This window comes from Formica exsecta, unplaced genomic scaffold (assembly GCF_003651465.1).
Source record: "Formica exsecta isolate Colony F162 unplaced genomic scaffold, ASM365146v1 scaffold90, whole genome shotgun sequence".
In the NCBI taxonomy this organism is placed as follows: domain Eukaryota; kingdom Metazoa; phylum Arthropoda; class Insecta; order Hymenoptera; family Formicidae; genus Formica; species Formica exsecta.
In genome coordinates, this window is record NW_021853667.1 from 440,927 (window position 1) to 462,608 (window position 21,682).

The following is a 21,682-nucleotide window of genomic DNA, read 5'->3' on the forward strand; positions in this document are numbered from 1 at the left end:
AAAAAAAAAAAAAAAAAAACGGGCGCATGCGTAGCGGGGCAACGAAAGCTCTGAAACCAAAAAACAAGTATTTTCTTAAAATATAAGACAATAGTTTCAGTTGCACGCATGGAATTTTCGATTGAATAATTTGTTTTTTTGTAATGTTAAAATACAAGTCAATTTATCACCGATTTTGGAACTTTTTTCCTCGAAAGTCCGCCATTTTGGAACAAATTATTATTTTTTTTTAAATCCACGTACAACTGAAGCTATTGTCTTATATTTTAAGAAAATATTTGGTTTTTTTGTTTCAGAACTTCCGTTGGTCCGCTACGCGTGCGCCCGTTTTTTTTTTACTATAAATATTATTAAATTATGTATTTTGTGATGTTAATAAAACGCGATTTGAAAAAAACAATTATTTACCAGAAAAAAAAAATCCTTAAAAATAGTCTTTTTTTTTTTTTTAGCCGTTACACTGGTTTCCCTCCTTAAATCGGAACCGGCTAATTAATTTTCTTGTTTTGCTCGCATTTAATCTGTTTGTTAAGCAAATTAGTTAGATCAAATATTAGTAACCTTGGATGCTATTTCTTTAAGTTTTAAATCGATAGTGATAGACTTCAATAATGAAGAATTATTCAAAACTATGTCGAGTATTAGGTATTGTCATATACTCTATCTTTGCATGCTTAATAAGAGGCATTAATAAGAAACTGATAATAAGAGTCCGACCGAAGGTCAATTTTTGGCCGAAACCAAAGCCGAAGGAATTACATAATGCCTGATAAATACTGATAATGCTAAAGAAGGGAAACTGTTTCTTTTCAGCTGAATGCATTTGCTATTAAGTTGACATAGTGTTTTTGTTTATTTTTATTTAGTATGTGTTTGCGGAGTTGTAATTTAAAATAATACCGGGGTAACGAAATTAAACAGGCAGTAACTTGTCACTCACCTGTGCTCCCTTGCCGCACTCGCACGCCTATGTAGATATAATCATCGACTTCGGCAAAACCTTCCAACTGATTTTAGCCGAAGCCGATAGTTTTGCCGAAAGTGTAATCTTTGGCCGAAGATAGCCGAAACCAAATGAGTTCGGTCGGACTCTATGATAATTTCTATTTATATAACTAAAACAACACAGGCGCGCGCTACGCGCGCGCTTTTTACCATAATAAATAACAGACACACCCCATACAGCACAGAACATTGCAATTACATTGCAGCAATGTTACAATCTTGCAAGTTGCAATGTAATATTGTTGAGACATTATTGGAACATGTAATTCTAATATTTCATGAAAATGTTACAGCAACATTCCAAAAACATTACAAAAAACAGTTTTCGATAATCGCTAGTTCGTTCGTTTACCGCTATGCGGTGCACGTTGCGTTATCTATTCCGCATTTAAATTTTAATCACAATGGTTATATAAAGCTTGCAAAGAGCGGCTAGTAAGATTAAAGGTATAATAACTATTTTTATCAGTTTAATTTGTCTGATACGATCCCAACACAGGGAATTCAGATATTGAACTGATTGTTCAGAAATCAGACAAATAAGTATCCGAAAAAGTTAAAATTATCCGTTTATTGTCTATTTAAGATGTAAAATAGAGTCTAATATTTATATAAATAAAATTTTAACTTTTGAGTAAAATTATTTAATCATTTTCTATTTCTTAAACTTGTAAATTATTTATAAAATAGCGACCAATCAAGATCGCGGAAAAGCGACAACAATGTCAATAACATGCCCTTTTTAGATTGGGAAAAGTAATATAAGAAGAATTATTTATATATAGAGGGATTGGAGTTTGCATCACAATTATAAACATATTTTTTTAATTATTAGTAAAAGATTTTAAGTACAGAATATCTTTTATATTTATAAAGATGATTTGTTTTTATATATGCATTATAAAATTCATATATTATTGAAAAGTTATGTTTATTTATGATGCATTACATTCTACTCGCTGTATGTGTGTGTATGTTATGCGTATTAGATTTTATAATAAGAAAAGTTACAAGCTTTCCTTATATAAATAGTTGCAAGGAAAATATTATTTAACAAGTAAATTGCCTATTTAGCAATAAACAGCGATTATTACAGCATAGTAAGGAATTCTCTCAAGATACTTTATATCGTGTATAACTCAGCATTCATTCACAGGAAAAATATACCGTTATGACATTAAACAATTTTACATTTAAATTTTATTTGATATCATTTTACGAGTTTCATAAGCATAAGTATCGGACCAAGCATCTCATATACTTGTGACTTTAAGGCTCTCTGTCGCCTTAGTGTACATAACATAGCGCGGGCAATAACTAACAAACGACTCGTTAATGTTCAAACCCCTTGAAGCATTACGATGAATGTAATATTCGTAAATAAAATCCGAAAGGTGAAACATGTTCCGATACGAAAGTAACAGATAGATGTGAAATACACACACATACGCGGAGAGTGTTAACCGGTATCTATCCCTTGTAAACGATCAATTACACGTCTCGTATATTCTTCCTGCTTTGTTACTGATTCGAGAAAAAACGATGAGAAAGGAATTTTCAGACTATTTTCATTTTGAGGAAAACCGACATATAATTATATATAGACTTTATATATATATAACAGCTAAGCACACAAAGATATAGAGAAATACGTGACATTTCGATTCTAAATAATTGTTGTTTTTGGCAGAGTTTAAAGATGTATGCTACGTTCGCGATGCGTTTAAATAAAGCTATTAATTGGTTTCGCAGCATCACTACAAACCGAACAGTTTGCTCTTTGTTCTTTCTTGTATTTTTTGCTTTAACTATCTAGCTAAACTAAAATCTAAGCAATGTTTTAGATAATTTCCTCGAAAGCTCCTTCCACTATGCGGAATGCAAAAAAAATTATATATATTGGAGTTGATATATATACCTTGCACACTACGCATATTCATTTTTGAAGCACAGAACGGAAATATAATAGCACCTTACAACAATATATATATATATATATATATATATATATATATATATATATATATCATCTGCATAAAATATAACAGATACATTTACGAATATATATGTTTCTGTCTAGGTTCCACAAATCAAGCATATATAAGATTGCATGACGCGAGGAGAGACACGCGATACATAAGATTACTATGCTCTAATGACCATAGTCAACAAATCTAACATCCTCTTTTTGTGCCTCCTCTTTTCAATCAAATCTAACTTTTTTTAGCATTGTATCTTAATATCTTTTCTTGAAGACTCTTTGAATCTAAGTCTGCTAATAAAAATATTTTATGATCTCAGAGCATTTCCAAAGTAATACACGAAAAAAGTAGATGTGTATTTTAGAAAATATATATTTTTTTATTATTTTAAATATAACATATACTAATTATGCTCTCTCTATCTCAATTAAATAATATTTAATGCAGGAAAGAAATAATCAATTTATAATACTCTGTTTAAGTAAAACAAGTTAGAATAATGAATATGAGATACGGAGAAATACGATAGCCCGTCAAAAAAAAAAAAAAAAAAAAAAAGGAATATGTATTATGATTTCTTTTTAATTTTTATATTTACTTGTACATATGTATGTGTACTTTATAATATGAGTTTAAGTCGTTGAAATAATCCTCAAGACTAATAATTGATATATATTTCAGATTCTACATTGAAACAATCTAAAAATGATTGATCAACAATGATTCGACTAACCAACTTTTATCCGAAGACAATAACAATAATTGCGCACTGACCTGGTAGACATTTCCTCTCGTTTCGGCATCTCTTCTTCTCACGCGGTGGTGGAGGAAGGATGGAGGTGGCTGTAAGCTCAATCACCCGCGAAGGTGTTCGTTCTCTCTTTCTCTGATTCTTTCTTTGGCAGGAAGGCAACGGGAAGCAGGATGCTCATCGGACGTTCGCTATCATCCTGTGTCTTCGACTAGACTGCACACTGGCACTGGAGAACCCGTTCCTCTCCCTCTTCTTTTTTTTCTCAGCTCTTCTCGAACCGGCGCAAGAACACCCGAAGGCTGCCCTCGACTTTTATCGTACCAAAACGGTCACCGCGCCTGGCCATTATAAGACCGGTGTGTGCACCACGTACGGTGCGTACGTAAGAATTGTTTTCTTCGAGTTGACCGCTTGGTGGACTGGCTGGCTAGCTAGCTGACTGACTGGCTGGCTGGTTGGCTGGCTGACAATGCCGACTTTTAACTCAGCTACCACACAGAGGTGCTCCCGGTATACCGCGGAGAGAGTATAAGGTGGAGACAGGTCGAGTAGCGTGATCCAGCGCGCGATCACCGAGAGGGTGGGAGATTTCTTCCGCTGCACGCACAACCACCGCTTGCTCGGCTCCCACCATCGCACTACGTCGCGGTACCTGCCGACTTCCAAAGAACACTAGACCACAAATTACTTTATGCACAGAATATCGGATCCCAAGAATATTTGCCGAATATACCTTCAACGATGTGCAAGCCACGCATTTACGAAATAAAAACCGAGGATAAATCATTTTATAATTAAAATCCGTTGTGTATTCCTATTATCATCGGGAACAAAATGAAGAGTAACAACGAACAAGCATGTATGATACGATTCTTATAAGTATGTAAAATTTACTATATAATTATTATAACTCTATTAACAATTGTCAAGTCGCGGTTAACGCGACTAACAATAAATACTCCGCGAGAAAGTGAAAAAATAAATTTCCATTCAAGAGTTCGCGCTTCTTCCATTTCGATATGATATCGCAAAAAATTATTATTTTTGCAGCTAATAATTTTCTCTCTCAGTTTTATTTAATAATTAATGATATATTCTATATCAATGTATATTATAATCGATATATTTTATTTTACAAATTGTGAGCTCTATAGAATACAGGGGAGCTTCTTCTCCGTTCGTCTTCCTCCGGTGGTGAATCCTGATCTTCCTTTTAGGCAACGACCTTTCTTCTCCATTCCTTGTACTTCTTCTCCTTCTTCGATCCCCTCCTTGCTCGGCGAGTCTGGATCGTCATTCTGCAGGTTCGCATCATTAGTTTTTATTTTGCGACTGTACCATGCTATTTTTATCCCACAGTTCTCTTTTCTTCCTCTTCTTCTTCGTCTTCTTCGTCCTTCTTCGCCTGTTCTCGAAGATTACCTGCGCACACGTAGTGTTATTATTATACAGAACTTGAATCCAAGGAACACCCAAAGCAGGACGAAGCGAAGATCCAAAAGGTTCCTCGATCATTCGAGGGATTTAATTCGATCTTGTTGATTTTATTATACATATAGATGCCACACTAAGGAATATTATATTACTTAATTTTTTTTCGAAATGTATCAAGATCTACCACTTTCTAGCTTTTCGTCTTTCATTAATATTGAAAGACGAACAAAAATATATTCAAATCGCATGATATCGCATAAAATAATGAAAAAGAGAAATTTTTCTTCTTTAAATGGGTAAAAAATTGAGAAGATATATAATTAATAATTTTTATTTTTTATTCAGCGTTTTTCCGCGGCTTTCGCGATCGAATCGAAACGCCGCAAAGGGGTATTTTCTCATACTTCTCTTTCTCTCTCTCTCTCTCTCTCTCTCTCTCTCTCTCTATCTCTATCTCGAGCGTAATTTAAATACAAATAATATTTTTATGTCGATGGCGCGCCAGAGCGCAGCATGCACCTTTCACTACCTTCGCAACCTTCCACGTGCGATTATTAACATAATGTTTTCCATCGTAGATCGCTTTTCGCGCAACGACGGCTTTCATGATCTGACATACGCGCACGTCCAAGCCTAAGCAAAGCACTAACTCGAGAACTGGTTTTGCCGCGGAATATCCGAGTCACCGAACAAAGAAGACGGAATCGATTACGGTAAAGGTTCTTCTTTTCGATGTGTGCTCTTGAGCAAGAAGGTATTAATCGGATACGCCGCGTCCTTTTTTACAATTTAACTTCGGCTACATCAGTGTATCCGGATGCACCGACACCGACGTATCCGAATGAAAAACTGCGAAACTTATTGCGTCTTTACCGTAATATTCGGAAAAGAGAAATATTCTTTAAAGATGACCGTTAAACGCAAATATGTACTAAAATAAACTCCTGAATTAGATAATTTCGATCTTTCTAACGCGTTGATGGGCTCAGAAAAAATATACCGTTACGGCGACCTTGTGACCGATGGACGAAGTGCTATAGATGAAGGAATTGCTGCCATATCTTGAAATGAAAAAAGTTGTCTATGTAGCAATAGCTAATTGTAACAATAAATATTTCCTATATCCTATAATTTCCTGTAATACACACGCGTTTAAAGTCCAAGGAAACCATAATGTATTAAGAAACTTGAAACAAAGACTAGCTAATGAATAAACAATAGTAGACTGTATTTTTTGCATAAAAATTTAAAATAATCTTTTATGCGACTGTGCGATGACGCACGTTTCGCAATCGTAACATGTGGTTTTTATTTTTATGTTATAATTGTTCCATTCAAGACACGCATTACACAGTCATCTGCTGTCGTTCATTCATTGGCTACTCTTTATTTCAAATTTTTAACTGTTTTATGCCTGAGCTAGTGCAATTTTCCTTTATTTTAATTTTGAAATGTATTCATATATATAACGTGAGCAATATAGAAATCTTCACATATGAAATACAGAGAGGAAATAAATACAAAGATAAGAATAATATGAAAATTTTAACTCGGCATAACAAATTCTAAAATACAATTGTAAAACAGGAAATCTACAAAAATAACAGAATTTTGAGAATTATGTAATTCATCGAAAAAGCTAAGAGCCGAAATAATCAAGATTTTGATTAATAGATTATGGTATCCAAGAGATATGATATCCAAATGTATCAAGAGATACGATAGTAGAAGAAAAAACCGCGATGAGAGATATTTACGGACACGACAGCATGACTGGAAGTAATCGCGTGGCATCAATATTAGCCCGGTCTGGTCAAGAATAGCCCAGGTGGGAATCCCGTCTGACCACCTTGCGCCCTGAGATCGGTCGGCGTCTAAATTAGGGTGAATGTGCCGTTGGAGGCATATTTTGCATATATTATCGTTATTCAGTTATCGAGTGGCCGTATCATGATGCGACTGCTAATAATCGACACAATTTTTGTTACGCGAGCTACGCATAATATCGCTGTAAATTTAACGATCGGAAACAAAGCGGAGATAAACAAAATCATACATTGTGTTATGGTATATGTATATCACTTAAATTAATGCACCAACTTACTTATATATAGAGAGAAACAGCGTTAATTTGTAGAAGTAGAGAAATTTTCTAATAAAGAAATTATGTGTATCTCATCATTTATAATATTAATAAGAGAAACAATATCTTATTAAAATATTTAGCGTTACTCGACATTCATTTTTATTAAATGATTTGAGTAAGATTACTCGCTACAAATAATATGTACAAAGTAAAGTTGTTTCATTAATTATTTACATAGAGAGATTACATAATATATCTTATATAAAAATTTAATTAATTACATAAGATTTCACATGTAATAAGTAATAGTAAAGCTTTATATTGGCCATGTATGGAATTACTTCTATCTTTTCGTGCATTTTTATTTTTTTGATTTTGATTGGTAAAGTTTCAATTATGTTATCTTATTTTTATTTTTGAACGCCGTGAAAACACCTCCATTTAATCGAAACTAAAAATGTCAACTTGTCGATTGTTACAATACTTATTTTCAACTTTACCGACTTACATTTCTATATCGCTTTGACATCAAAGTGACGGCATCTTTCGTCAAGTCCATGAAATTTTAAATGATTAAAGCACTGTTTTATTCAACATCGCCCAGATCTTTTATTTGTAAAAATATGAACTGTTTTTTTTCGTTGTTTTACTTTTTTTTTAAATGAATATTTTAAGAGATATTTGTAATATGTTTATCAAAAGTTTAAATATATATTAATATTATAAGGTAAATCTCTTAGTAGAGCGACATTTCATATAACTCTAAATTATTCTAAAATAAAATAGTATCAGAAGATTGGAAATAACAAAGCATAATAACAATTAATTTATACTCATATTATTTGGTTTACAGAAGTTATTTAACAAACATATAGATTGAATCTAAAAATCAGTCTGTATATATATATATAGACATTCTTTTTTACAAACATATAAATATAGTCAGTTACAAAAATAAATGGAATTTTTTTATTCGGTTCTTGTCGCTTTGCAAATTATTACAAGCTACATTTTGCAAAATATACGTTCGTATATAAATTAATTATTGTTAATGTAAGATATATCGTCGCAAGATTTTTGTAAAAATTTGTATCGTATAATATTGTTTGTAGACTTATATATGGATTGTATATTATTATTATTATTAACTACATTATATTAAAGCTAGTATATTATTATTAGCTTTATTATTAGTACATTTCGTGATCGGTATCACCAACAACGGAACTATGATAAAATGTGATGTGTGAAAATATTTGAAATAGTTAAAAATATTTCTCGTTGCTGGTGAAACCGAAATTTGCTGAACACATTTTCATCTCTCCACAAATACAGCGTTTTTAATCAGAAATACCACATTATATTATTACAATTCGATATAAACATATAGATCATTGAAATAAATTCAGTTAGCGGAAAAAGAAGTTATGAAATTACTTGAATGCATTCTATGTCATATTATTTACCAAATAGAAAATTATAAAGAATTAGAATATTATTTTATATTGAAGTTGTTTTCATAAAATAGAAATAACAAGATACATGCATCTAAGGGATATTGGAAGACATTTAATTATCAATATAACGAAAATATTAAAATAAATAGATATGCAAACTATTAATCTTGTTTCAAAAATTAGAATCTAAACAAGCTTATCCTTTTTTTTACATATGCAATATATAATATATGAGGAGTTTCAAAGAACATTCACTGATTGTGTTAACTACTGAGAATATTAAATGTTACGCAGCATATGCATTAATCAGAATTTGTGGAGTATACGCTGTTAAGATATTGTTAATTACAGGTTTGTCTGTGTTAAAAATGTTATTGGCCCCATTCTGACTTCATTATAACAACAATAGCACAAAATTTCAACCACTAAGTGCTATATGTAAATATATAGAGATAACTCTAAACAATTTGAACAATTCTTATAAACTCATAACTCATAAACATAAATTGTTTATATTTGATAATTCGTTCGTTTGGCAATATCACTACGCCATTTTGATTTTCGCAATTAGGCATTATGACTCGACCTAAAGGAAGACGAATTAGAACACTGCTAATAATAGCAGAAATACTTTCGACAAGTGGCAGAGAGTACAGAGTATGTTTAAACCATTTAAAATTATTAATCATTAATTCTTTTCACATTAAAAATAAATGTATTTTTTTTAATATTATATGTATCAACGATAATATCGTTATATTGATCGGGTCATGTGCGTGATAAAAATTGAACAAATATTTCAACAAATATCTCATACGAGAACATCTTGTTAAAATGACAAAATAAAAGAATATATTTTACATTTCAGTATGAAATGTATTGTACGTTTCAGTATGAATCCTGTATATTTATACCTTATATCTCCCGTATATTTTAAAACATTGGTAATAGAAGCATATATTATTGTGTACAAACTTGTTTTGTTACAGAATACATTTTTTTTGCTTTGTTTTTCAGGATAATCATATCCCATTAATATATTAAAGATTATTAAATGTATCAAATGTATCAAATAATTAGGATCCAACTCAAGCAAATTTTAATTCTGCAAAGATCCTAGAATGTTTGACGATGTGTACAATTGTTTCCCAGTAAATTCAATCGTCATTGTACTATATATTACCAAAATATATTGTTTCAAACAATATATTGCATTCCAAGTAATAATAGTAAATCAAATTATAAACTGTTTCAACCTACTAAATAGTTATTATAGACGGTTTTTAGTAAAACTTATTAAAAAATAGTTTATTTTTTTGTCATTGGGATATTGCTTCCATTTGTGCAAAACAAAAATTGACTTGTTATATAAACAAGAATTACTTTCTATTGAACTCTATAAATTACTATTTCAAAAAATATAATAAAATAAAAAAAATTAAAATATCTTATAACTTACATATACGATTCAATTTCTTGCTTAAATTTTCTTGCACGTGTTAGACATTTCGCAATTGTGTTTGTATGTCGTGCGGTTATAATTAACCATGTGTAAAAAGTATTAAAAGTTTTCGACAAAAAAAAAAAGTACATTATAAAAGTTTATATCTCTCTGCCATTTTGAATTTATCATTCTTTCTAACTGGAATTAGAACTCACCCATCGAATTAGTATGAAATCATCTGTCAAGATAGATAGCTTTTTTTATTACAGCATGCAACATTTCTTCTTATTCTTATTTTTGTAATTTGGTTTCAGTGGCGGCCGCTCCGATAATTGAAACTTTCTGACGATTCGCACCAATTCATGGAAAGCTTGATCGACGTTCATACGTAACTTGGCACTGCATTCAATGTATGGAATTTTCAATTGACGTGCTATACTTTGTGCCTCTTCGATTGATACCTGAAAAGATCCAAACAGATTGAGATGTCTTCAAACAGATGTATTCTTTTCAACATAATTTTATAACATCTAAAAGATTTTTAAAATACTAGAGAATTTTCGGAAAATGCCATTCTAATTTCATATTCAAAGGAATATCTAGACATATCAAAGAAATAAAATCAAAGAAATAAGAATATCAAAGAAATAAAAGACTATTATTTCTGGAGACAAGCAGATTTTCATTTTTTGGGATAATATATCGTTTTTAAAAGCGGATAACTAATATTTAACGGCGGAGAATTGTTCTTTTCAAAAGCATTCCACATAAAATGTGAAAGTTTTCAAAATCCAAGTTTTATTGAGAGAACAATGAAAAAGTTAGAAAGGATGTTGTAAAGGGGAAAAGATACTACAGGAAACAATTAAAAAAAAAAAACGCGGTTCAAAAATAAGGTTTAAGACCCTTCAAGGTTAACGATTTATGACAATATGCGATCTTTTGTGGCGCGTAAAATGAGCTTAAAGTTTTCACACACATAACGATTACGATTCGTTCTCCGACGAGAAAAATGAGCAACGAAAGTTTTATAACAATACTCACACTTCTCTGATGGTCCAAATCTGCTTTGTTTCCAACCATTAACATAGGAAATTCATCTCGATCTTTCACCCGAAGTATTTGCCTGTGAAACTTTAATATTTCGTCAAAAGACGAATGATCGGTGACCGCAAATACGAGAAGGAATCCCTCACCGCTTCTCATGTATTGTTCGCGCATTGCGCTAAATTCTTCTTGTCCAGCAGTGTCCAATACTAAAATAAATATAAAGAATGTGTCCACTTATATATAAAAGATATTTCATGACTGATGATACTTGGCGATTTAATGATAAATTCTCTGATTTTTCTTTGAAAAATGTCGAGGCATCAATTAGTTTTAGAGATTCGAAAAACGTTTCCCTCGCAAATTTTTATTTTTTACTTACTGTCAAGTTTAGCTGTCACATCGTCAATGTGACACTGCTTTGTATAAGAATCTTCGATTGTTGGATCATAATCGGTCACAAAAAAACTCTAAAAAGAAGCAGAATCTTTACAATAAAATATCATATGAATGATATCTATGAATAATTTTCATGAGCAAAGATGAAATATATTTCAACAAGCAATTTAAGTTTAAAAAAAAATTTCTATTAATTTTATATAAGAGAGAGAAATATATATATATATAACTAATGTTATGCTTTATAAAATAATATGTTAGTTATGGAGATCAATTGTAATGAGATGCATGTAACAAAAGCTTATACTCTCGATCCAAATTTTGACGGTAATTTTTTTATTATCAATTTAAGTCGATCTTTCTTAAAATATATCATTTATCGCAATTTATATTTACTTTCCTCTTTTATATATAATATTTTTTATTAAAGTTCTTAGAGAGTTAAAAATATACAGAAGCGCATTTAGAATCAAACTTGGACAGCTACCTATGTACATAATTCGCTTTAATGCATCGTTTCTTAATCAAATGGAACGTATGTCTATATATATCAAAGTTATAAATAGAATTTTGTCGGAATTTTTTTTCGGTCGCGAATTACGGATTGTCGAGGGCGAAATGTCATCGAGTAACGAGTCGTCGGCGATACCGTTTGATGGCAAATCGGCGTCGATCGGTTATCCGTCAAGTCACGGCGACGACGACGACGACGCGCCGCGTGTCTCGCGCAACTTCGTCAGGTTTGACGTTCCACGGCGCTGCCGCATATGACCATATATGACGATTGCGTCCACACGCTATGACATAATACTTTATAATCCATCAATCAGCCAGCTATCGTCCCTTCGCACGCCACGCGATAAAAAACGATAAACCTCGTTCAAGAGCTTCACGATTATGTCATCCGCATTTGATTGTTCCAGGAATCGAAATTTTTAAAAATGCCGAGCGAACTAGTCTATGAAAGCTCGGAAGCAGCTTTTTTTTTTCGCACGTTTCTACGAAATCGCACCTCGACGAGAGAGAATCTAGCGAATACGCGAGGGGGAAATTAACGAGAAAATGAAAAGAGAAGAACCTCCTCCGCGCGTTTCTCGTAATCGACGATGCACGTATTTATGACACCCGCGTATTATATTTTAGCAGCGAGAGAGATACAGTATGTTGGACACTGGCGTACTTACTTGAATGAACTGTATCGTGATCGCCGATTTTCCGACACCACCACCACCGACGACGACGAGCTTGTATGTTTGTGCGTAGCTCTGTCTGTCAGGGGCTTTCGACATCTTTTTTCCCTCTCGTTTCGATGGATTATATTCGAGTGTCTGTGTACGGGAGTCTCTCACGCGCTGGCGCCGAACGCGCGATCAAATGCTCATCTCGCGCGAACGCGTGTTGTGACTGACGGCGATAATGGGGAGTCGCCGTCGTCTTCGTCGTCGAAACGCACGTACGTTACGTTCGCACGTATGCGTATGTACGTATATATATATATATATATGATACGCGTCGCGTGGGCTGTCACGGACGTTTTTCCGCGGAGTCGCTAAAAGCCAAGGCTGAGACTCCCTCCCCCTCCCATCCCCCTCTCTCGGAGAGCCTCAGGCAGCCTCGAGAGTCCGAGATCTCGCAGATCTCGCAGCCGAGGTTCGCAAACTTTTTATGGACGGGTTTCGACAAGGCGCGAGCGAGGCAGTTCCGAAGACAGTCACGCGAGGACGCTAAGATTTCTAGGGAGGAAAAATCTCGAGATTTCTCTCTTTTTCTCTCTCTCTCTCTCTCTCTCGAGAAGAAGAAGAAGAAGAAGAAATTAAAGATCAGAGCGAGTGACAGACAAATTATTGAAAGTAGCACGTATTTTCTAACATATGTATCATCGAAACGACTCCGGATTACTTTGTACGATCTTGACTGACGTAGATCCTTGGCGCGAGACTTGGTGACACTATGCAACGAAAGGGACAATTCATTTAAAGGACTACTAATATATTATCCCGGTGAACAAAACGTTAGGTAAACGCGCGACTGGTTATATACACGTGATCACAGATTTTTATTCTTATGTCATTCGTCTTTTTTTAAAAATTTTGGTGATAAAAATTCTATTTCTCTCTTTATATTGAAACGTCCCTTTCTTTGCTGCTTCATTCCATCTCAAGATACATAAATCCTTCGTCTCTCGAAAACAAAGCTGAAGGAAATTTACAGAAGCGTTGCGAAAGCTTGAAATAAAGATAAGAGCCAAACGAACGACAAACGTAAATCGTATATGTGTAGTAAACAGCTGGCATACGTTAGATGCATTAAAACAACATTGCGATTAACATATGTAATAAAATGAATGAATTTACATAAACACGTAGTTTAAATCACGAATTAAATAAAAGCACACACACACACACACACAATCTGTGTTTAAAATATTAATTTATCTCTATCTTATTAATTTATCTTGTCATATTTAGAGACAATTAGTTTTATTATAATTTACATGCGTGGAACGTTCGAAAATTTGCAAAAAATAGACAAATTTTCATCATTTGACATTTTATTAAGAAAACATTAAGAGCTAAAATATTATTAAGGCAAAATCTAAACGAAAACTAATATTCCCTCATTTATTTGCGCCTTGATTTCTGAAAAGCCATGCATTTTTATTGATTCGAAAATTGTTAGTCTCTCCGATATCTTTTACCAAGAGAAAGCGACTTCAACTTGCTTTTCTCGGTCATAAATTGTTATATTTTATATTTCATATTTTTTCTTCAATTTTGAGATATTCTGAAGAAATATATGACTATGTATACAGCGGCACATGAGTAAAATATTAGTCACGCGAAGCAATTTCAAAAACGGGACGTTTCCGCAATTGTATTATTTTCTTCTTTACGGAGCAATGATAGAATACAATATGCGTCAATAAAATGAATTTCCAACATTACAATTGCTTAACATTTCGAGATATAATTTTATTATAAACGTTAGAACCTCTTTTCGAATTTAAAGAATGTAAAATGATTGAAAAAAGTAATCAGAGAAAATGATTCCTTAAAAAATAAAGCGCACAGAGATTAATCTTGTTATCGCTTTTAGCAATCTTACATCACACATAGAACACAATATTGTAATATTACTAATATCTCTTTAATCTTTTCAGAGAAATGACGAAAAAGATTATATCGCGGAATAATGACCGTGATATTTTAATAAATGAGAGTATTCGGTTAATTTATTTCGCATAAAATATACAAGAGACGTCGAGAAAGTTTCGAGACTGAATGGATTATCATAAAATAAAGTTTGGAAGAAATTTGTAGCTTGCCACTTTCAAAGCTTTTCAAATGTAGTTTTTTGACTAATGGATACTTGTATTGATACGATTATATCCGTTATTTAAAATGTTTCAAATTCTTGTTTTTGTAAGAGTTTTTGTTTTTATTTATTCTAGACTCTTTGAAAAAGAAAAAAACTAATAATTTTAAATTTCTTTACTACTAATAATTATAATTTCAATTCCAGGAAAAAGAAATTTAATCGAATTTTGAAGGATGACGAGGATGAAAGGATTGACTGAATTAAACAACTTATTGTTTTTGCCCAAAGCAAGTAGTTTTAACAAATGTATTGAACGCAACTCTACAAAACAACGTTCTGGATTATTGGACTAGATGTCTTATCATAACATTGAGCTCAATAGGAATCACTTCGAGGGAGACAAGCCAGACACACATCTTTTTCGATATTTCTTTATAATTCTTCTTTATTTTGTTTATAATTCACTCAGCTCTCTGCAACGTTTTGGACACATCTTGTATATTATCAAACTTGAATTCTTTTGTCCGATATTGCACTTACGAAAAAAATTACATATCGCGTTGTAATCGCCACGCGATTGTTTCGCCTCTATAATGTTATTTTCAACACATCTGTTGTTGTAAATTATGCACAAAATGAACAGAAGAAATTTTGAGTAGAAAATCTCTATGACACGGTTAGACAAATATATCATCTTTCTTTTTTGCTCAATTAAGGCACCGGTGTACCTAACTTAGCTCGAAGAAATCGAGTTGCCCTCTACATTCGCGCGACAGAGTCCGTGTGCACAGTCTTGTAAAATATCTCAAAAATAATTTAAAACCGACAGTAATCTCGCTAGAATCTGATTTATGCATTTCTGTGTTGTATGTGTTACTTGCATATCTTCCTAGTTCTCAAGAGTATAATGCTTGCATTCATTTTTTTATTTCATTTCTATTTTTCTCCCTTGAATTTAAGATTAATTATTTGCAATATAAACTCTATACAGTATGCAATGGAAAAGGAAAAACATTATAAACCAATTTTTTCGCGTGTAGGGCATAAAATGCACGTCAATTAACGCTTTCAATTCTTCCTCAAAATTATCACAAAATACATAAAAAGCGAGCCATTGCCATATATATATATTGATACTCAAAGATGAAAAGTCGAACGATGTCGACAACTATTTTATTATTGTGTAAAAATATTATTATTATTATTGTATAATAATAATAATAATAAGCAGCGCTCGTGTCGTTTCGCGATATCAACTATTTCACATATCTACATAATTTATATCTCACACACCCAACAACTCGTCCTGTACGGTGCAATTACAAAATCAATTGCACAAGTGATTTCGCTTTGATATTTATAATTCAGCACTGATTTTGCTTTTTTTCATATAGTGGTCTCTTAATTTCTTTATCGTTAGCATGATAACGTTAACGATAATGAAAATGATGAAGATGATGATGGTGATAATAAAAGTTATAAGACTAATAGAGGAGGAATAGAAGCAGAAATAGTAATAATTGACATAATATAGTATTAATAACAATAATATTAAAAATAATAAAAATATTAATATTATAAATATTAATATATTAATATATTATAATAATAATATGAGGATGTTGATGTTGATAACGATGATGACGATACGAAAAATGGCTTCTCTCTCTACTCGCCGCGCGGGGTTGCACGTGCTCGAGATCAGCGAGTAATAACTATATAACAACGGGGGAATGATAATGACAGGGAAAGAATGGCGGTATAGACGCTTCGACGTAAATAGAAATAAACAGCACAATCTCAAAAATCGCAATTATAGAAATCATTAATTTTAATAGATCAATCGACCGATTGACTTTCCGGCCAGTCGACCGTTTTTAATCATCTGCAAATTCTCTTCACAATTCTTTTTTTTTTTTGCAGGGGAAGAATAATAATAGAGAATACGATGATAAAATCACTAATCGATAATAACATAAGGCATTATGTTGAGGATCTCGCCCTGGTAACTGGGCCTTGCCAGCATCTGATGCCACTCCCGAAATTCCACATCGTCAGTCTGGTTGTTATGCACACTTTTTACACTATCCATGTTCGATAATCCGAACGACACTTTATTCTCTTCGTCCCTGGCGTTCGAGTGCTCGTCACCATCGGAACGACACACGGTCGTTGATGACAGCTTCGGCTGGAAGTTGCCGTTAAGTCCTTCGATGCACTGCGTGTGTAACCTTTCAAGATCTTCGGCAGTAACGTTCCGTGGTGGTGACGAACATTCGACATAATTCTGCTCTTCGTCTTCACCCCAGTCTATCGAACTGGGATCTAAGGGCGGTAACTTGGCCAGTATCTCTTCGACCGTGAGATCTCGGTGCGACGGTGACCGACACGTCGATGGCTGATCGTTGCCTGCTGATTTGTCGTTCTCGCGCAACCTGTCCTGGCACGCCTCGGGCCAGTTCTCTGCGAATCGGGCCGCTTGCGTTTTACCAGTAGACGACGTTTCCGAGGAAACCAGGTTCCTATGAAGATTCTGGTTCGAGCCATGCAGATATTTAGACACTTGCTCGTTGCTGTCGCCTCGCAGAACATTCTCCATGTTAGGCGGTTCCACGACGCTTTGACTAGGTAGGGCATTCGTATTGCCGATAGAGCTACAGTTGCTTCGGCCCGCTTGTAGCTGAGCCACTATTTCCTGCGTGGTCTTCAACTTCGGAGTTCTCGAGATACTGGCCAGCTTCTTTTTCACGCTGTCCTCAAGGAACGGCTGTCGCTTCGTCGACTTACTGCCCTTTTTCCGGCCGCGTTTCTTCGGACCTGGGTCATCCGTGACCTCGACAGAATCGGTCTCCGTGAAAGCGGAGGAGATTCGTTCCTTCAGCGTGGGGCTAGGCACTTGCGAATTTAAATTACCACTTATGTTCTCGCCATTGAGCCGTTGCTTTTTGGCAGGAACTTCCTCTACCACCGGCTCAATTCCATGTGGCGGTTGGTAGCATTGACGTTGCTCCTTACCGCTCTCCTCTTTCCGTAACCTTTTGTTGGAACTGTGTGTACGTGGCACCGCTTCTGTTGTATGATTCTGGCTCGAGGAACTGAGCACTGGTGATGCATTCCTCGAGCAGGAACTTATCCTGTGATTGCTGATCGGTGTAATTGACTGTTTGCTATTTGTTGATGCGTTGGGAGATCGCGAATGGTCGCTGTGCATAGATAGCGCCGGACTGAGCACCTGTAATTATAAATTCAGCATATTTATTACAATCAATAATTTTTCACTACTTAAGAAGTACATATTTATGGCAAATCAACTTGGCGTCAAGTGTAAATATCACATAAATTATCACCTTTTAAAAATTTTAAATAATATCTCAAATAATTTACTAATGTCTTACAAAGTCACTCCTTATATAAGATTACAGAAATTAGTAAAATTAAATATTGAAATTACAGTATTCTTTCAAAAACATAAATTTTGCAAAATTCTCCCGAATATTACATATAATGTGTATGTATACCTCCTAGTATTATCTTACAGTAAAAAAATAATATAATTCTATATTAACCATCAAATTATTAATTTTCTATGTATGTCGATAATTGTGAGTGCATATTTACAAGTATATCAATATTGTAAGACCATATATATGTCAAATAATCTATTATAAGAGAGAGATAACACATTTAAAGCAAACATAAAAAAAGTCCAAAATTTTGTAAGCATGGTTCTATTTGTATCAAAAAAAGAAACTTACTCTGAGAGGAGTAGCGTCTTTTAATAAAGGACTGTGAGGCTTGAGCCCTCGTAATGCAGGGCTCTGCGGTTTGAAATTTCTCAGGGCCACTTCTTTCGCGCCATTGAGAGCTGGCGGTGCGGTATCAGCCAAGGTGGGCTGTGGTGTAGAATGCACCGATGGTAAAACCATGTCTCTCCAGTGTCGTACCAAATCCTTTGCACGTTTGGCCAAGGCTTCATTACTCGTCTTTCGACGAAGCTCATTGATGTGTTTTCCAAGCCTTGTAATCTGTCAAACATTATCATCATTTAGTATCGTTGTCATTATATCATCATTATAGTATTGCTACTCTTCCAATATTACTATTTAGCAGAAATTTCCTATTAAACATAAGATTAAAATAAATGAGTTTTTAGTAATTCAAAGATATAATTATAAAAAAATACATACATATATTTGTTTGATCAGTTAAATACTTTACTTATTTCATTATGAAAATTTGTATAATAATTTACAATTTATTAATGTAAAAGTAAGCATTTTTTATTCATATATTATAGCTAATTACAGCTATATTTAGCACACCAAAGTATATAAATTACATTTTTTTAGAAATTTTATTTATTGTATTTATATCATTGATTTGACAAAAAAGCTTACTTTACACAACTTGTTTATATATCGTATAATGTTTAAAATTTGATTGTTGTCATAAATATAATCCACCATTATAAAAAAAAGTACCTATCATTTAACGTACATTAGAAGTATTATTTTATTTTGGATTAAAATAATAATACCAAAATAATAAACTTTCTATTTTTTATTACAAATATTTTTTATAATATATTTGTATATTTGCACTCCTATTTACATCTATGAAAAATCAAGTACAACTAATTAAGTTATTACCTCCAGCACCTCTTTAGTGATTGTCGTCTTTTCCAATGCCGTAATGACATCCACAACAGCTCGCATATCGACGACCTGGAATAATGATATGTATGATCAACATTTTTAATATAAGTTTATTTCAATTATAAACATAAGAAAATTTGACATCAAATTTCGATATAGGAGAGACGCAATTTTTGGAAGATTTTAACGAAAAAATTATACATATATATACAAATACATGTTTTATATATTCTTTTTAGCTCTTGCAAAATAGCATACATAAATTTTTCGTGTGTAGTAAAAATATTCGCAAAGAAATTCAATCGACGAGTGAATTTTTCAATCACATGAGGATTGCGTCACGATTTATCAAATAGCAAATCTGCGACGATGTTTGACGAAAAATAAAGTTTTTTGCAGTAAACGTTTCGAGGATTAACAGAATGGACTTCGCAAAGTGCACAGAACGAGTGCGAGAACGTCCTGTACACGTGTACGTCACGGAAACACAAAACTCGGACGAAACTTCGTCGGATCGTGAACAGCATGGCTGTCTCCTTCTAGGAATGGAAGGGAAGAAAGTTTCTGGCGGAGACTGCACCACGTTTCGATCACTGTCGATCGAAATGGGAAACCGCTTCTCTCGCGAAGAATGTCATATGTATTTCGGGAAATCGACGATCGAGAAGCGGATACAAGGAAGTCAATCTTGGAAGAATTAACAGCCAACGTGATAGACAGATTTCATGTAATTCGCAGAATTTCCATGGTACATGATTAAGAAAAAACGTACAACGCACGATCGAATATACGTAACGTCCACGAGAAAATGTTCACCGAAGCGGTCGACATCGTCTGGGTATTGAGGTTATGTGTCCAGGTAATTGAGAACGCGCGGCTCTCACATACATAAGGTACGTCTTCCGTCATCGACAGTGTCCTTTTTCTCACCCTCTCGCTCTCTCGCTTTCTCCACCTGTACGTACACACTCGGCGACGCGCGAGCAAGTGTGCGAGCGACGAGCGAGCGAGCGAGAGGGAACCGACGTGACGAAGGGAGAAAGGGGGTGTCATACGTAACGGACGGATTATCGTCGTATCCGTCGTATACGCGAGTAGAGTGGAACGTGCGTCGCGCGGCATCGCGGCGACGACGACGAGGACGGTCGCGGGCCGCGGGACCGCCGTAGCCGTGGCGGCAGCGGCGGCGGCGGCGGCACTCATACACAAGCGACCGTCGCGGCCGCCACGCTACCACACGCACACATGGGCACGTAGCGGGCACTCGCGCACGTCACTGGTACAGGCAGCAGCAAGACCGCGCACGGGGGATCGAGAGTGGCCCGATAGCCGTTTGCGCGTACGGACACGGAGACGGCGCGGTGCATCTCGCCGCGACACACCACACTCCGCCTTACTTACATTGTATTCCTTGTCAAGTGATTTCAACAATTTTTCGGTCAGCTCGCTGCAATATCTCTGCATCGGGGTATCGCGCATGGGGGCCCACGACGGGGATATATTATATTAATGTTAAACGGAGAATTAGAGTCCAGGCTCCACGCGAGTATTTAACGGAGTGTCGCGAATGCGCGAGAGACACGAGGGAACTCGCAAATGGCGACTACCGAACTGTGCGCTCCACCGTCGTTCGCATGCCCTCCCTGCCTCCCGAGTGCCTCCTAGTCGCGGCCCATGCATCGTTCCTACCCCCACCCGTCGTCCGTCGCCGCGAGCGCCATCTAGATACCGCTCGTGACCGGCCGAGGACGGCCGAACGCGACCGAATCGTTCCCTCCCTCCACCCCCGCGCCCACGATTCTCCTCGCCTCTCATCCCGCCGTCTCGTTAGCCGAACTTCGCAACCGAAACGCCATTCCCCTCCCACCTCGCCCATTAGTCGCTCTCGGCTGTGTTCGCGTCGGTTCGCGCTCGGTTCGCTTGGCGCTGCTCGACGTGACGCGACGCACGAATGGCTGGGATCCGTCAAGATCCGTTGCGTTGTGGCGTATCATGAAGCGGCAACGAGATTCTCAACGAAATTACCGAACCGAAAAATTTTCATCTTTCGTCTCGTTGAATTTTCAGCGCTAAATTTTAGACCATCGGATTTACGTCGAAT

General features: G+C 34.9%; 3 protein-coding genes and 2 long non-coding RNA genes across 11 annotated transcripts in view; 2 read left to right on the forward strand and 3 right to left on the reverse strand.

The window, feature by feature from the left end:
- The window catches only part of LOC115245060 (monocarboxylate transporter 1-like), a 13,022-nt gene extending 8,173 nt beyond the window's left edge, over positions 1 to 4,849 (reverse strand). The window contains exon 1 of one of the 2 annotated variants that reach the window (XM_029823143.1): positions 3,762 to 4,849. In XM_029823143.1, coding sequence (XP_029679003.1) covers positions 3,762 to 3,790 — 29 coding nt within the window. In that variant the 5' untranslated portion in view covers positions 3,791 to 4,849. Of the gene's footprint in view, positions 1 to 940; positions 1,667 to 3,761 lie in introns of those variants that run through there. The other variant, XM_029823144.1, reaches the window with a different exon arrangement.
- Positions 4,850 to 5,673: 824 nt separating this feature from the next.
- On the forward strand, positions 5,674 to 9,292 carry LOC115245075. Its single transcript, XR_003885482.1, has 2 exons — positions 5,674 to 5,888; positions 6,850 to 9,292. It is a non-coding gene; the product is annotated as an uncharacterized LOC115245075 (long non-coding RNA).
- On the reverse strand, positions 8,423 to 13,065 carry LOC115245068 (ras-like protein 2). 2 transcript variants are annotated; one of them, XM_029823167.1, is made up of 5 exons: positions 12,793 to 13,065; positions 11,592 to 11,679; positions 11,207 to 11,418; positions 10,378 to 10,623; positions 8,423 to 9,304 (listed from the first exon to the last, which is right to left on the reverse strand). In XM_029823167.1, the coding sequence occupies exons 1-4, from the start codon at positions 12,895 to 12,897 to the stop codon at positions 10,426 to 10,428; spliced, it is 603 nt and encodes a 200-aa protein (XP_029679027.1). In that variant the 5' UTR covers positions 12,898 to 13,065; the 3' UTR covers positions 8,423 to 9,304; positions 10,378 to 10,425. The 2 variants fall into 2 exon arrangements, with proteins under 2 accessions (XP_029679027.1, XP_029679026.1); XM_029823166.1 differs by lacking the exon at positions 8,423 to 9,304 and having other exon boundaries at positions 9,714 to 10,623.
- Positions 13,066 to 13,151: 86 nt separating this feature from the next.
- LOC115245073 lies at positions 13,152 to 15,854 on the forward strand. The gene is made up of 3 exons (XR_003885479.1): positions 13,152 to 13,624; positions 14,769 to 15,030; positions 15,131 to 15,854. It is a non-coding gene; the product is annotated as an uncharacterized LOC115245073 (long non-coding RNA).
- LOC115245061 (mediator of RNA polymerase II transcription subunit 26) lies at positions 15,199 to 21,587 on the reverse strand. 5 transcript variants are annotated; one of them, XM_029823147.1, is made up of 4 exons: positions 20,983 to 21,587; positions 19,576 to 19,650; positions 18,682 to 18,951; positions 15,199 to 18,158 (listed from the first exon to the last, which is right to left on the reverse strand). In XM_029823147.1, exons 1-4 carry the CDS (start codon positions 21,058 to 21,060, stop codon positions 16,887 to 16,889), a joined length of 1,695 nt encoding a protein of 564 aa, XP_029679007.1. In that variant the 5' UTR covers positions 21,061 to 21,587; the 3' UTR covers positions 15,199 to 16,886. The 5 variants fall into 5 exon arrangements, with proteins under 5 accessions (XP_029679007.1, XP_029679010.1, XP_029679006.1 ...); XM_029823150.1 differs by lacking the exon at positions 20,983 to 21,587 and adding an exon at positions 20,637 to 20,655; XM_029823146.1 differs by lacking the exon at positions 20,983 to 21,587 and adding an exon at positions 20,398 to 20,609.
- Positions 21,588 to 21,682: the final 95 nt, after the last annotated feature.

What these genes read in the sequence shown, in the direction of transcription:
- LOC115245068 (XM_029823167.1), bottom strand. Translation starts at nt 12,897, where the DNA reads ATGTCGAAAGCCCCTGACAGACAGAGCTACGCACAAACATACAAGCTC. An exon ending in TCACGATACAGTTCATTCAA is followed by an intron (nt 11,680 to 12,792) that starts GTAAGTACGCCA and finishes GCTTCTTTTTAG; the next exon opens with AGTTTTTTTGTGACCGATTA. An exon ending in TGTGACAGCTAAACTTGACA is followed by an intron (nt 11,419 to 11,591) that starts GTAAGTAAAAAA and finishes TATTTATTTTAG; the next exon opens with TATTGGACACTGCTGGACAA.
- LOC115245061 (XM_029823146.1), bottom strand. Translation starts at nt 20,490, where the DNA reads ATGACGGAAGACGTACCTTATGTATGTGAGAGCCGCGCGTTCTCAATT. An exon ending in AGACGATGTCGACCGCTTCG is followed by an intron (nt 19,651 to 20,397) that starts GTGAACATTTTC and finishes TCATTATTCCAG; the next exon opens with GTCGTCGATATGCGAGCTGT. An exon ending in TCACTAAAGAGGTGCTGGAG is followed by an intron (nt 18,952 to 19,575) that starts GTAATAACTTAA and finishes AATGTTTGACAG; the next exon opens with ATTACAAGGCTTGGAAAACA.